Source organism: Chaetomium fimeti, assembly GCF_033439085.1.
Source record: "Chaetomium fimeti strain CBS 168.71 chromosome Unknown B0H64scaffold_2, whole genome shotgun sequence".
Taxonomy (NCBI): Eukaryota; Fungi; Ascomycota; class Sordariomycetes; order Sordariales; family Chaetomiaceae; genus Chaetomium; species Chaetomium fimeti.
In genome coordinates, this window is record NW_026944330.1 from 379,023 (window position 1) to 392,742 (window position 13,720).

A 13,720-nucleotide genomic window follows, 5' to 3' on the forward strand; every position below is an offset into this window, starting at 1 on the left:
TCAAGCTAAATAGCTAGACAAATTCAAAATATTTAAGAATGTCGTTGCCGGGTTGGTGAGCTTCGTAATGGAGGTGAAATGCGGGGGACGGGTCAGGAGACCACGGCAGCTTGGGCGATCCAGTCAGGGCGTCCCGAATGGTAATTGGACAAGGGCATTGGTGGCGGTTGTCTCATGTTGTCGTTTCCGGGCATCGGTGGGCGATGACTTCCAAGTGCATTTCGGGAATGGAAGAAGCTATCATCATGCCGATGGATCGCGAGATCTTGGAGCTGGAGTTGTTCCGAGCTCTCCGCCCTCCGCTGAGCTATCGATAAACCCGAGCTTGGCAGCAAAATGGTGCTTGGGCTTTGACCAATCACCCAATCAAGACAAACCTCCCATGTCACTCTGCCCCTAACCCTGCCACTTCCCAACAACAACAACTCCAAAGAACCCCAATCCCGAACATCGATCGGATGCCAATAGTTTGGTCTCTTTAATAAAATCTCGTTATCTTGACTCAATCTAGGTTTTTATGTAAGATCTCGGAATTATGATTCCCACATTGGAGATCGATCTAGGGGTTGCCATGATCTGCCAGGCTCCGACACTCCTCGCCTCACATTCGTGCCTCATGCCATATACCATCGTGGCGACGGGAAGCCAGTGTTCCTTGTTCCGGTTTCCGGCACCACCTAGACATGGGCATCGCTCAGTCGTATTACCTAGCTTTACCATGTTACACGTTGCAATGGCTTAAGCACCATACACAGGACAACCCTCTCCGTCGGCTCCGATAACGTGCCGCAATGCTATGCGGATGAAAGTTTGCCGGCGGATGCCACTGTGATATAGTCCTAGCAGCAAGACGGCCAGTGAGCCTGCATCCTGCGTTCAAAGCGTTTTGTTTGGAGGAAACTGCGGAATTGCTGCGTTTCAGATGCCGTCACTGTTTCCTATATGACCACGATACACCCGCTGTGAGTTTCCCTCTGATTTACTCTCACGGTAATTGACTGTCCGACCTCGGTTGGAGTATGCCCACACGATGCGTTTTACCCATCTGCTACCACTAGGCCTGGCAGCCTACGTCTCTGCCCAGTCGCTAGCCAGCATTCTTGCGAACAATAATGCCACGCTGAGCACACTAACCAGTACGCATCTCGCAATACATGCCCAGGTTTGACCCGGACTGACAAAACCAGGTCTCCTTGCCCTTGTGCCCGATGTCGTCCAGACGCTTTCCACAGCCAAGAACATTACCATCCTAGCGCCTTCAGATACCGCCTTTGCCAACCTAATGGCGAGAAATCCGAGGTCGGCAGAGTTGATGAGAAATCCCAGGGCACTGGCGGGCGTACTCCAATACCATGTCCTAATGGGAAGGTTACTGTCGAGTGACTTCTCGCCAACGCCAAAGTTCCCGTCGACTCTGCTTAAAACCCCATTTACCAATGTCACCGACGGCCAAAAGGTTGGCTTGGTCATGGTGAATGGTACGGCAAAGGTGTTCTCAGGGTATAAGCAGGTTGCTACAGTCGTTACAGCGGTATGTGTGACCATTTAATTTACTTCTAGAGAAGCTGCAAGAGACTGAGGCTTTTCCAGGACGTAGATTTCGACGGCGGCAATGTCGTACACATCATCGACACCGTCCTCACCGTTCCTGCGAACCCGTCGCAGACGGCCATAAATACGGGCCTCACCTCGCTCGCCGGTGCGCTGACGGCCGCCGGGCTGGTCGGCGGCGTGAACGCCCTCACGGACGTCACCATCTTCGCCCCGTCCAACGACGCGTTCAGGACAATCGGGTCCGCGCTCGGGACGCTAGCGGTGCAAGACCTCGCCGACATCCTAGGCTACCACGTCCTGGCGCGGCAGCAGCTGCGGTTCAGCACCGACTTGCTGACTGCTGACCAGATGACGCTCGCGACGCTGCAGGGCCAAAACATTACGGTCCGCAGGGACGGCTCCCAGGTGTTTGTCAACTCGGCGAAGGTGATTCTCGCGGACATATTGACTAGTAACGGGGTGGTTCACGTATTGGATAAGTGAGTTTTATTTGAGGAGTGGAAGTTGACCTCGTTACGTCCCCCGAGATACCTGGTGCGCTGACCACCACTCCTTCCCAGCGTTCTCAACCCCTTTAATTCTTCCGCTACCCCCGATACGGCTGCTCCAACTCAGGCACCGGCGTTTTCTGGCGTCACTGCTGTCTCTGATGCCCCCTTCACGTCGGGGATTTCGCCTACAACGACTTTCGTTCCTGCTACTATACCCCTAAACGGGGGCGTGTTCGCTGCTGTCCCAACAGCGGCGCTGATACTTGCTGGTAGTGCTGCTATCATGGCTGCGAACTTTTGAGGGTCAAGTTTAGTGTCATATTTATGCTTTTCTTCTATTTGTGCCCCCGTATACCATACACTGGATCACCTTCCGTGCCATTTGATGCACTAAGACCAAGACCAAGGCAGCGTGGCCTCGGTTGTTAACGTAATGAACCATATTTCCAGAGTTGCGGGTGCGAATTAGAGTCAAGCGGAATCACGGAAAAAGCACTCGAGAGGAGTTCAACGTTTATCTTACCCGTCACAGAACTAGGAGCGCCGTCGATATTATTCCCCCGAAAGTTATCAGTCCATACCACTGAAGAACAGCCCATTGCAGGAGTCCGAGTTAGCCTGCGATTATCATCGGGTTTCTTTACTGAGACACCCGCAAGATATCCCAAAGTCATCACACCTTCCAACATTTGTATTCCCCCCTTGAGTTTGTTGTTGTCTGTCTCCCCGTCAAGAGACCTTGAACCCGCGCACGTGACCCCCATTTTCACCCTCATCCACACCACCCTCACGCTGCTCGAAGTTCAACCTTTTCCGAATTCCAACAACCAAAATCCAAGTAACTAAAAAATAACACCCCAACATCACCCCCTCATCTCAAAACAACAACAACCATGAAACCCCTTCCCACCCCCAGCCCCACCTTCGCCCTCAAAAAGCGCAAAATCCTCGCCCACCTCGCCGTGCCCGACGCCGAGTACACCGACGCCTCGCCCAAGGGCTCCGTCGACGCCGGCATCCGCCAGCTGATCGACCGGATCAACAACAATCGCAACGGCGGCGACGACGATGCGCGCGCGGGCCTGGTCACGACCAGCAGCTGCGCGGGGCGCGTCAGCGTGTACCTCGAGGGACGCAAGGCCTGCTGCCCGCCGCCTCCGTCGTCGTCGGGTGTGGATGGGGGGTTGGTGGGTGGTGGTGATGGTGGTGTGGGTGGTGGTGGTGGTGTGAGTGGGCGTGAGGGCAGTGCCCCTGCGGTGGAGGGTGCGAGTTCCGCGGGGGGGAAGGGCGGCGGGGAGTGGTTGTTTGTGTCGCATGATCCGGTGGAGGGCGGGGGTCAAGATGGTGATGATGGTGGTGGTGGTGAGGGGTACGAGAGGTTGCTTTTGGGCCTTGAGCCGGCAGCCGCAGTAGCTGGGGAAGAAGCAGGCGCAAGGCAAGCGGCACTGACGGGGTCGTCACGATTGATTCATTTCAAGTTCGAGCCCATGGTATGTTTCCGGTATCTCGGAGATCACGGACTAGGACCAACTGACCCCCTTTTCAGATCTTGCACGTTTTGACCGCTTCACTGGAGCACGCACAACTGGTTATCCAGGCCGGGATGGAGGCCGGTTTCCGTGAGTCGGGAGCTGTTAGTCTGCTTCCGCGGCAGCCGGACGAGGAGGTAACGCCCATGGTCGCTGTGCGGTCGATGGGATTATCATTTGAGTCCTTGATCGGGGCCGAGACAGACGGCGTTCGCCAGTTGGTTGTGTCACCACAGTACCTGAAAACACTCGTGCGAATAGCCAATGAGCGATTTGTCGAGAATGAGAAGAGGATAGCCAGGTTTAGTGCCGCGCTGGATGCAGCTTTCGCCCCCCCTAAGGGAAAAGAGAACTGGGAGGATGCTCAGGCGAGAAAAGAGCGCAAGCGGCTGGAGGGACTTAAGCGACGAGAGGAACTAAAGAAAGACAAGAGCGGGGTTTCGGGCGAGGCCAGGGAAGACTTTATAGTTCAACAACCTGGCGATGTTTGAGAATGTCTCTGCAGGACTATGATTGCGAACGCCTTCTATTTCCCCTTTTCTACGTCACCGAAGCCATCCGGCGACCCGAGATCCCAATCCCTTTGATACACGATATTCATGGTATACAACACTGGCCTGGCGAATTACATTCGTAACCCCCATTCACCTCCTCATCATCCCTTATTTATTTGACGACCTTGTCAACCCACCCTTTCTCCAGCCTCCTGACCTCCTCCTTGAAAGCCTCCACCTCGCGCCAGCAGTCCAGCGGCCGCCGGTCGTTCTCACGTAGGCACCGCACCACCTCGTCCCGCGCGCTCTCCAAGGTCTCGGGCACCTGGCGCACCTTTTTCCTCTCCTCGAGCTTGGCGCGCAGGTCTCCGATCGCCTTGGACACTTCCTGGCGACTGGGCCCGGCGAGCTGCCGCTGCTGCTCCTCCCCTTGCTGGTCGGCGGCGGGTTCGGCCGAGAGTTTCTGTTGCGCCTCGCGCAAGGTTTCGGCTTCTTGGGCGCGAAGGCGCTTCAGCTCGGCGGCGACGCGTTCTTGGATATGGAGCTCGAGGGCCTGGAGACGCGAGACATCGGTCTGCGATTGGGAAGAGGGTCAGTTAGAGGGACGGCTGGGTGATGGCAAGAAGGTTGGGGACAGTGTCTAACCTCGTTACTGGTCTCAAGGGATTCAACTAGGCTTTGCGACACCCCGGCCTGGGAGGAGCTGGAAGGGGATTAGTTTGGTGATGGGGAGCTCGGAAGAGCTTTGAGAGTTTGGGGTGGGTTGGGCGTACCCCCTCCACACGTGTGGTGCGGGATTCGAGGGCTTGGACGTGCTCGAACCCATGGTGGACAGATGAGAAGCAGAGCTTCAATCAATTAACACTTCCGGTGGTGCGAGTGGCGCAATTCCCTCGAGCTCTTGTGCGTGCGCTTCGCCGGTCGGCAGTGAGTGATGCTTTCCCGGATCCTTGGCACCCGCTGTGTTTCCGGCTCATGGAAATTTCCAACCAATGACGGGATACAGTGCTCTCCTTACTGTGTTAACACGGTAAATGGCCCTTTTTGGTGTTCGCTGCAACTTGGAAGAGCTCGGACCCTATCAACCTCGGAGACCATCACTCACCACTTCCGGACATTTTGGTGACGAAGGTTGTTTTAGATCACTGGAAGCTGCTTTCGCGTTTTCTCTGCGTTGGCCCTCGTATTGCTATTTACTGGCGCTCCTGAGGACCCCGCATCCGTCCTGGGTTAGGTGTACTCCAAAGCTGTACTCCAAAAAGGAACTCGAGAGTCGAGATGGCAGTTCGAGACCAGGTTCAATGTCTGGATAACCCACCTTCCGACAGAGTACACAGTACGTATCTAGAATGTATGCCCAGAGTTGTGAGCGTTACATAATTTGTTCAGAATGACGAGGTCCAGTAGGATATTTGTACAATTGTTGGTTATTTACAGTCCTACTCGACTCGCCAATTCAGGCTTCATCCAGCATCACCTTGATTGCCACCCACCAGCATCCGCACTTACACAATAGTTATCCCGCGCACCACCCACCCAGCTCAAGTCAACAATGGCGTGTTCCGCCAAGCGCACCCTTGTCCTGGGCACGGCCGCGGCACACTATCTGGGTCAAAAGACAAGGTGATCGCCGGGGGTGACGACTCCATTCGGCGGAGCGCCGTCCCGGGAGCAGAATCTCGTCCGATGTATCACGGCTGGGGCGGAATCCTTCGTGTGGGCAGAATAGCCACACACTGATTCAGGAACTGGAGGACAGCTGTTGCATGTGACGGACCCGCCTGCTCTGTTCGGTATGCGCTCGGGGAGTAGCGACTTCACGATGCGTCCGAGGCGTCCACCATTGTCCTATCTTTCCCAGTTTAGCAACCACGAGTTTTGGGTTCCATACCCGAGCACACACCGGATGGCTGCGAATGTAACCCGGTTTACCTGGTTCACCAACATTGTGCACGTTTTTCAGCAGAAAGGCGCGATAGTTCGATGCAACGGAGGGGAACATGGCTCGATAACCAAGGGTGTCAACCCCTCTCATCTCCTAGGGCGGGTCACTTCAACAACCATCCCACGCCGTTGAACTAGGGTATCGCCCGTCGAGACCGACTCCATGCGGTTGGTTGCACACACGGAAGCACGGAAGAGTTGGAGGTGCGATGGGAGAGGGGCCCGAAGATACGACTTCGGGCCGGCCAAATCAAGACAACCTTCAAGGAGTTGGGGAGCCGTTGGGAAGAGCAATGATCGACTGCTCCAGTTGATCTCGAGCGAGTCGAAGAAAGCTTGGCTGAGGGGGCGCTCGCACCACCACCATAACGATCGGGGATCGCGGGCAAGTCGGGCCCAGAGACCTGGAACAACCCCACCGTGCCTACGTCGTATTTTTATCTGTAACCGACGCAGAGATACGGTGGCTCGGGTGGGCAGTGGCACGACGGGGCCGCTCCCGCTCAAAGCCCCAGCCATGTCCGTTCCGCTTCCCGACCGCTCGAATAGGATATCTCCCCGCTGCGGTCGGAACGTTGTCCGTGCGGCAAGCGGAAGCATGACGTCGAAAATTTGACCCCCAAAGTGGAAAAGCGACTCTCGGGCCAAGCATCTCCCTCCGGGATCATCTGAACCCTTTCTTCGTCCGGTTCAACGGCGACACGCCCATGACGCCGCGCTCACCAGGGACGCAAGTCATAACTCAGTATTGCATGTAAATGACGTCTAACTCTGCGGGTGTCCACGACTGTTAGCAAGGTGGCACCCGAGAAAAATACGTGTCGCCGCAGCACAGGAAGTTCCGGGCTGAGGCCCGATTGCAAGTTCCTCCGGCGCCTGCCCGGGGTTTGCCTGTGCCCCTGCATAACGGCTTGGCCCGTCGTCGACATGTGGACAGAATCCGGGCGCCAAGAAACGCCCTGAAAACACTGGACCAATGAGAATTCGTCCCCCCGTCAGCTGCATGAGTTCTGAAATCCGCCGTCGAAGGTCCACAACCTCCCTCACCCTATGATTTCGCTTGCTCAGAGACACACACCGTCCTGATCCGAGATCTTGGCCGTCCGCGCCTCCGCCTGGGCTGCGCAGAACACACGATGAACGAGACTAGCGGCCCTACCTGATAGGTATTTTCCAGGGCAATCATGACCCACGCAAACATGCTTGGCGAGAAGGAAGATCATTCCACGAGCTCGGTTGGATGACGATGATTCTCCAAGGCCCTGGTCCCGCCGCAAGGGATCCTTCTGCCAGTCAGGGGCGCGATTCCGAGAAAGCTCGCTCGGAGGGAGCCACCTTGACGATGATTTCCCCATTCTGTTAAAAGGTAAGGCTTTGGCCAGATTCGCGCGCGGCTGTGCATCCTCGACTGCTTTCGCATTCCAGGTCTCCCTTCCCCAGCCGCCGGTTTCTCATTTCCAAAAGCGTCGACCTTCTGGTTTGGTCGATCCAGCGCTTGTTCGCTTCTCTCGTTCTCTAGATCCCGGTATTGACACGCCCTGTGGTGCCGTGTCACGACAACAACAGGGAAGGGAAGATCAGTCCGGCACATTGCATCGCCGCCGATCTCAACCTTGTTTTCACTTCACTTTTGGTGCTCCCCTTGCCCACTTTGTCACGGGCCTTTCACACCCCGCTTCAATCCTTGAACGACAAACCCGGTCCAACGTCGAACGGGACGCCTGGTTTCTCTCCAGCTTTCTGGTAAAGCGTATCCATTCTTTTCCCACCGAACAACACCAGGGAATACTGCGACCGCGAAGCTTGCCATCGCCGCGTGTGCGCGCTGGGATTTCGGCTCCTGGACCAACAGCGGCGATCAACTTCTGGGCGTCCGAAATTGTTTTGAACCGGACAAGACTTGCTGCCTTGTTCCACCCTGTCAGCGCTCGGAAGGTCGCCTGTTTGTCGGGTTGTTGGTCGGATCACAGGAGAAACAATCGGCCGACTACCTTTATTCACTCGCTATTGTCCAACACACAATGGGAATGTTCCCTTTTACCCGCCAACTTCAATAACACAGCATTTTTCGGACCAACCTAGAGTGGCACGCCAAACTCCCTAAAGAAGAGGGTTACCGCGACTAAGAGCGTGGAGGGTTTCGCGCTCTCATTCGCTCTGAACCCCACCCGGGACTTACACGCCCCTCCTCCTCTCCTGTTTGAGTATCACTTGCCGCTTCCTCGGTCTCCTAGTCCGACGATGGACCTCACACACGATGGGCTCCCTAGCCCTGACCTCACCATACCAACCCCACCATTACAACTACGAGATGTGGCGACAGCGACCACAGGGACGCAGACGGGGGCCATCACCCCGAGCTCCACGATTGCCCCTTACAGCACGGGCCTCAATGGCGTCAACCAGCCGGTTAACATGCTGTTTACCGACATCCTCTGGTGGAGTTTAGGCATCGTCGGTCTGGTGATGCTGGTGATCAGGATAGTCGGGTTAGCATGGGCGCAACTGCGACTGGTAACGGCCATGTCCCTACCTGGGGAAAAGCAAGAGTTCTGGAAACGAACACAGTGGAGGAAGATGCCCGGCCTGAAAAGGGGGCTCATCTACGCGCCCCTGTGGAACAAACGACACAACCGCGAAATCCGCATCTCTAGCGCCGCCAATATGGGGACGCTTCCTTCGAGGTTCCATTCCCTTCTCCTCTTCGGCTTCATCGCCAGCAATCTCGCCTACATGTTCATCCTCGACTGGAAGCACGAGAACAAGTACGCGCTGTGTGCCGAAATCCGTGGCCGATCTGGAACGCTCTCCGTTGTAAACATGGTGCCGCTCATCATCTTCGCCGGCCGCAACAACCCCCTGATCAACCTCCTCAATGTCAGCTTCGATACGTACAATCTTCTGCACCGGTGGATGGGCCGAATTTCCATCATCGAAGTCATCATCCACTTTATCGCATGGGCGGTCGTTCAAGTGGCTCACGACGGATGGGGAGGCGTCCAGGAGAAGATTCTCAGCGACCGTTTTATCGCCTCGGGCACTGTGGGGGTGGCGGCCATGGCCATCATTCTGATCACGGCCTTCTCTCCCATTCGCCACGCCTTTTACGAGTCCTTCCTCAACATCCACATCATCCTGGCTCTGGTCGCTTTTGTCTGCACTTGGGTTCATTGCATATCGGCGACGGTTCACGGAGGGCTTCCTCAGGCTCCCTGGATGCTAGCCATCATGGCCCTCTGGCTTGCTGAGAGGACGGCGCGCATGCTCCGCCTCGCCTACGCCAACTGGTCCAGCCGCGGCTTCACCGAAGCCATCGTCGAAACTCTACCGGGCGAAGCCTGCCGCGTGACCATGCGCCTTCCCCGTTTCGTCAAAATCGAACCCGGCCAGCACGCCTACCTCCGGTTCGCGGGGGTCAACTGCTGGGAGAACCACCCCTTCTCCATCGCGTGGTACGAGCACCGATACCGTGACGACGACACCCTCCCCACCGCCGAAAAGGAAAAGCTCAAGCAACCACGCGAAGCGATCGGCACGACCGTCTCCTTCATCATCGGCGCCCAAACCGGATTCACCCGCAAGCTCTATAACAAGACCCTGCAGGCGCCGCAAGGTCGCGCCATCTCGATGCGCGCCGCCTTCGAAGGGCCGTACGCGCTGGGGTTCAGCATGGACAGCTACGGCCACGCCGTGCTCTTCGCGGGGGCGACGGGCATCACCCACCAGATCAGCTACCTACGGCACCTCATCGGCGGGTACAACGCGGGCACGGCGGCGACGCGGCGCGTGACGCTCGTCTGGATCGTGCGCGACTACGAGGTGCTCGAGTGGGCGCGCCCCTACATGGACCAGATCCTCCGGCTGCCGAACCGCAAGGACGTGCTGCAGATCCGCCTCTTCGTCACCCGGCCCAAGAACCCCAACCAGGTCATCTCGAGCTCCGCCACCGTGCAGATGTTCCCCGGCCGCCCCAACATCCCCATGCTGCTGGCCAAGGAGGTCGGCGAGCAGATGGGCGCCATGTGCGTGTCCGTCTGCGGGCCGGGCGGGCTGGCGGATGATGTGCGGGATGCGGTGCGCAAGGTGCAGGCGCATAATACCGTGGTGGATTTCGTGGAGGAGAGTTTCACGTGGTGACCATCGCTCGAACGTTCCGGGCGGGTTTGCTTGTTTTTTTGAATACCTAGACGGAATGATTTAGACGGACGGTGGTTTTATTTTTCGGATTCTGCATATCGACAGCGCGTCGAGCAAGCATTTTTTCTTCTTAGTAATTATTATACTCTTTCCAACACCTATGAAACCAACCCGCAAGAAGTCGTGATGTAGTCGTGGTGACCTGATGCGGTCGCCCTTTGAACGCCGCTCGGGACGAGCGGCTAAATAGGTAATGCCCGAGTATCTCCCAAAGATTCGGACAACAGCCCGAGACAGAGGTTCCCGTATGTATGTACCTTCAACCAAAGACACAACGTTGTACTTTCATCAGCGGGGCAAGACCAACCATCTCGTATGGATATTGTACATACGATACCCATTGAAACCGTGAGAGACGACGTCGGGATGGAGATGAGGGATTGGTTAAAGTTAGGTACCTACCCAATCACATCCTCGCTCTGGTCCAATGTTGTGTGGCATCATTACGTTCCGCGGGTACTCCCACATGTGATTCCTTGATCCGCACGTCGTCTTGCAGCGGTTCGAGAAGCGGCAAGTCAAAACAACGCCGCTTGAGGCCAGAAATTCGCTTTCGGAAGACCCGCTTTCTGCGGTTCCCCTGCAGCCCCCACGCCTTGCACCACACGAGACCGATGCCCCTCTGTCTCGGCGGTTTTGTTGACTAGGGACTCGGGGAAGGCAGAGAGGTCTGCCCGGAGACCGAGGCAAGCGGACAAAGAAGCACCCAGGACTACTAGGTTTTATGGCATGCTTGTTTAGAGAACAATAATCTGGCGAAGAGTTTTGCAGAAAAAAAATGAATTACCAATGAGGGTGAAGTGGCGTGAGACGCAGCGGGAGGAGGGGTGTCAAGTATTCGTGTCGTTAGCGGGGAGCAAGGAGGGGTTCCCAAACCACCTAACCCCGCCATGGGTCCAAAGGCGCGCGCGCACACCTTTTGTGCTTCCATTGAAGCCTCCCCCGCTGGCCAGCCGTTCGTAGTTGTGAACATGTAAGGTCGGGGAGTTCGAGGTAGTGGGGCAATGCAACAAGCTCGGGATTGACATGAATTAGCACAGACTGGGTCTTTTTGTTCCTCGGGCCTGGGACGGGCAGATGGGGATTCGCCTCAACTTTCCTCCACTTATGACTCAAATCTTCCCCTTCACTAGCCATTTATAACCGCCCTGTCTTTTTTCCCCATTACCGCGATCCGCGCATCGTGCTCCCGATTCCTACCCCGAGGTATTCGGTAACCCAAGTAACCTCGGCGTCGGCCTGTCGAAAGAACACGAGCTCTCCGGTGCAAGTTAATCACTCTTGCTACTCAGACGGCAAGAATTGGCGGAAAATAATACGGAATTTACTCTGCCCATCCCTCTCCACTGCCGGCTAAGATGGTCATGTAAGTTTGACTTTTCCCAACAACTGCTACGAGAAACAGAGAAATTAATGGCTCCTCGCTACAGGCTCAAGGACCCCTCGAAGAAGTACAAGAGGTTCCCTCCTCTCAACCTCCCTGATCGCCAATGGCCGAACAAGACCATTGACAAGGCCCCTCGGTGGCTGTCAACAGACCTTCGGGATGGCAACCAAAGCCTTGTTGATCCCATGGTGAGTCACCCATTAGCTATGCGAGATGTGATTCGAAGCAATTGGCTAACGCGTTTGGCAGAACGGCGAGCAAAAGTGGAAATACTTCCGCATGCTGTGCGAGCTCGGCTACAAGGAGATCGAGGTGTCATTCCCCTCGTCATCGCAAACCGATTTCGACTTTACCCGGCGCCTGATCGAGACCGAGGGAGCCATACCCGACGATGTTTGGCTTCAGGTTCTTTCGCCCTGCAGAGAGGATCTCATCCGCCGCACCGTCGAGTCTCTCAAGGGGTCTAAGAAGGCTATTGTGCACATCTACCTTGCCACCAGCGAGTGCTTCAGGAGGGTCGTCTTCGGCTTTTCCGAGGACCAGAGTGTTGAGCTGGCCAGCAAGTGTGCCGCCCTGGTCCGGTCCTTGACCAAGGATGACCCTTCACAGTCGGGGACGGAATGGGCGTTCGAGTTTAGCCCAGAGACCTTCTCTGACACTAGCCCGGAGTTTGTCGTGCGCATCTGCGAGGCGGTAAAGAAGGCTTGGGAGCCCACGGTCGAGAACCCCATCATCTTCAACCTGCCTGCGACTGTCGAGGTGGCCACCCCGAACGTCTACGCCGACCAGATCGAGTTCTTTTGCCGTAACATCACCGAACGCGAGAAGGTTTGTGTATCGTTGCATCCTCATAATGATCGCGGGACTGCGTCGGCCGCAGCTGAATTAGCCCAGATGGCTGGCGCGGACAGAGTTGAGGGATGCCTCTTCGGGAATGGAGAGCGCACCGGCAACGTCGACCTTGTAACACTTGCCTTGAACCTTTATACCCAGGGTGTGACTCCCAACGTGGACTTCTCCGACCTCGGAAAGGTCATCAGGATAGTGGAGGAATGCAACAAGATCGAGGTGCACCCGCGTGCGCCATACGGAGGTTCCCTGGTGGTGTGTGCCTTCAGCGGCTCGCACCAGGATGCTATCAAGAAGGGGTTCCAGGTGCGCGAGAACGAAGGCAAGGGCTATGATGACTACTGGCAGGTTCCCTATCTTCCCCTCGATCCTCAGGATATCGGGCGGGATTATCAGGCTGTCATCCGCGTCAATTCGCAAAGCGGAAAGGGCGGCGCCGCCTGGGTCATTCAGCAGCACCTGCACCTCGATTTGCCTCGTGGTCTCCAAGTCGCCTTTTCTCAGGTCGTCCAGAACATGGCAGAGAAGAAGGGCCGGGAGCTCCTACCCACCGAGATCACAGACCTGTTCCGGCAGACTTACTTCCTCACACAAAGCCCGCGGTTCAGCATCGTCGATTACACCATTTCGCCCGACCGATCCGCGTCGCCCGCCCCCCCGGAACCGGGTAAGACACAGGATACGACGAGCCTCAGGAGACTCTTTGAGGGTGTTGTGTCGGTCGACGGCCTTGAATACAAGCTCCGCGGCCGTGGCAACGGTCCGATTTCTAGCTTGGCTAACGCCCTCCGGACCGTTGGCATAGATCTCGACGTTCAGGACTACAAGGAGCATGCCGTCGGCAGGGGCCGCGATGTCAAGGCCGCGACATACATTGAATGCACGGCGGCTGGAACGAAGAAAACGGTATGGGGCGTGGGTATCGATGAGGATGTGGTCCAGAGCTCCCTGATTGCTCTTCTGAGCGCTGCCAGCAACGTAAGTTCCACATCCAATCGGGCGTTACCCCGGTTTTTCTTTTTGTTTTGGAATTGGGAGTTGTGAATGACGTCTTGACTAATGCCGATGCAGTTCACCCCGAGCCGACAAGGAAGCCCTGTCCTCTCGAAGACGACCGCCAACGGGCCTCAGCCACCTGACTTCCTCAGCGTTCTCGAGGCAAAGGCGGCGGACGTGTAATTTTGGACGTCCACATACTTTGGTAGTTGCCATCTTGCCCGCAAATCTTGCTGAGGAGATAATCTGTTTCGGGAAATATCAAAAAGAACAATGGGG

The 13,720-nt window shown here is 56.3% G+C and overlaps 4 protein-coding genes across 4 annotated transcripts; 3 read left to right on the plus strand and 1 right to left on the minus strand.

The window, feature by feature from the left end:
* Positions 1-1,030: 1,030 nt before the first annotated feature.
* On the plus strand, positions 1,031-4,065 carry B0H64DRAFT_415043 (methyltransferase TYW3-domain-containing protein; the record flags this gene model as incomplete). The annotated part of the gene is made up of 7 exons (XM_062805075.1): positions 1,031-1,136; positions 1,188-1,531; positions 1,591-2,033; positions 2,115-2,276; positions 2,962-3,271; positions 3,308-3,535; positions 3,592-4,065. 7 exons carry the CDS (start codon positions 1,031-1,033, stop codon positions 4,063-4,065), a joined length of 2,067 nt encoding a protein of 688 aa, XP_062661755.1.
* A 4-nt stretch (positions 4,066-4,069) lies between these two features.
* B0H64DRAFT_384551 (uncharacterized protein) lies at positions 4,070-5,147 on the minus strand. Its single transcript, XM_062803010.1, has 3 exons — positions 4,842-5,147; positions 4,714-4,771; positions 4,070-4,642 (listed from the first exon to the last, which is right to left on the minus strand). The coding sequence occupies exons 1-3, from the start codon at positions 4,892-4,894 to the stop codon at positions 4,241-4,243; spliced, it is 513 nt and encodes a 170-aa protein (XP_062661756.1). The 5' UTR covers positions 4,895-5,147; the 3' UTR covers positions 4,070-4,240.
* A 2,781-nt stretch (positions 5,148-7,928) lies between these two features.
* B0H64DRAFT_69731 (ferric reductase like transmembrane component-domain-containing protein) lies at positions 7,929-10,536 on the plus strand. Its single transcript, XM_062808631.1, has one exon. The coding sequence runs from the start codon at positions 8,254-8,256 to the stop codon at positions 10,147-10,149; it is 1,896 nt and encodes a 631-aa protein (XP_062661757.1). The 5' UTR covers positions 7,929-8,253; the 3' UTR covers positions 10,150-10,536.
* Positions 10,537-11,457: 921 nt separating this feature from the next.
* B0H64DRAFT_69759 (pyruvate carboxyltransferase-like protein) lies at positions 11,458-13,663 on the plus strand. Its single transcript, XM_062808632.1, has 4 exons — positions 11,458-11,575; positions 11,640-11,784; positions 11,846-13,423; positions 13,517-13,663. Exons 1-4 carry the CDS (start codon positions 11,568-11,570, stop codon positions 13,622-13,624), a joined length of 1,839 nt encoding a protein of 612 aa, XP_062661758.1. The 5' UTR covers positions 11,458-11,567; the 3' UTR covers positions 13,625-13,663.
* The last annotated feature ends 57 nt before the right edge of the window (positions 13,664-13,720 follow it).